The sequence below is a fragment of the Coptis chinensis genome, chromosome 8, assembly GCF_015680905.1.
Source record: "Coptis chinensis isolate HL-2020 chromosome 8, ASM1568090v1, whole genome shotgun sequence".
In the NCBI taxonomy this organism is placed as follows: domain Eukaryota; kingdom Viridiplantae; phylum Streptophyta; class Magnoliopsida; order Ranunculales; family Ranunculaceae; genus Coptis; species Coptis chinensis.
The window spans coordinates 38,824,829-38,825,814 of record NC_141463.1 but is presented as its reverse complement, the minus strand read 5'-3'; the positions used below and the strand labels follow the sequence as shown (position 1 = coordinate 38,825,814).

At 41.6% G+C, this 986-nt stretch overlaps 1 protein-coding gene across 1 annotated transcript; it reads right to left on the bottom strand.

Annotated features, from left to right (window-relative positions):
- Positions 1 to 295: 295 nt before the first annotated feature.
- LOC147481421 (uncharacterized) lies at positions 296 to 712 on the bottom strand. The gene has a single exon (XM_086578930.1). The coding sequence runs from the start codon at positions 710 to 712 to the stop codon at positions 296 to 298; it is 417 nt and encodes a 138-aa protein (XP_086435056.1).
- Positions 713 to 986: the final 274 nt, after the last annotated feature.

Below are 986 nucleotides of genomic sequence, written 5' to 3'. Positions count from 1 at the left end.
CATACAGTTTGGCATCCCCAAACACAGTATCTCTAGTTCCAAGGCAATATACTTGAACAAATAATGAGTATCAAATTCCCTAAAGGCTTAGTCCATTAAGAATAAAAAATAAAGAGCTTATGCAAAGAAGAGATTCGATTGCAAATTGAAGAACTTTATTGATAACTGGAGAGAATAAATTATGCATAAGAAAGCATGAAATCATAATTTACTGAAAGTACTTGCAGAGGTGCTTTGCGTTCAATGGTTTGACAGGAACTTCTCCATCAATAGTGTGTAAGTAGTAAAAACCAGTTCATCCGACCTTGTTGATGATGTAGGTTCCCTCCCAGTTGGGCCCAATCTTGTCGTTATGCTCTGGGATCTCACGAAGGACTAGATCTCTAGATTTGAATGCCCGAGTTTGGACTTTCTTGTCGTATGATCTCGTCAGAATCTGTTGGTTGGCAACCAAACGCAATGTGGCGACCTCCCGCTTTTCATCTAGGAGATCCATTTCTCTGTATAATAATTCCTCATTGTCTAGTGTGTGCACTACGTCTGATTTCTGGGTGGGGGCTACTAGTTTAGGAGGGATAACAGCTTCAGTTCTGTAAGTCAGTGAAAATGGAGACTCACTAGTGGATCGTCTGGGTGTAGTTTGGCATGCCCATAGGACCTTAGGTAATTCTTCGACCCATAACCCTTTCGCATCATCTAGTTTGCGCTTCATGTTATCCAAAATTAGTCTATTAAAGGCCTCAGCTTGGCCATTGCCATATGGATACTGTAGGGGCGTTTTCGAGTATCCCCTGATCTTCCTCTGTGCCTTGTGATCTAGAAGCTTTTACTGAGTAGAGAAGAGATGGGATGATTGTGAGCACAGGGTTGAACTGGCTGGCAGCTGCCTACGTATCACCTTGTTTATTTAGAAGAATCAAACCTTATTTTGCATATTTTCTAAGAGCGAATTCCTCTGGTTTATATAGGAAGAGCTGCGAGAGTCC

Bases quoted from the DNA above. Each gene is read 5' to 3' on its own strand.
- LOC147481421 (XM_086578930.1), bottom strand. From the start codon at position 712: ATGAAGCGCAAACTAGATGATGCGAAAGGGTTATGGGTCGAAGAATTA.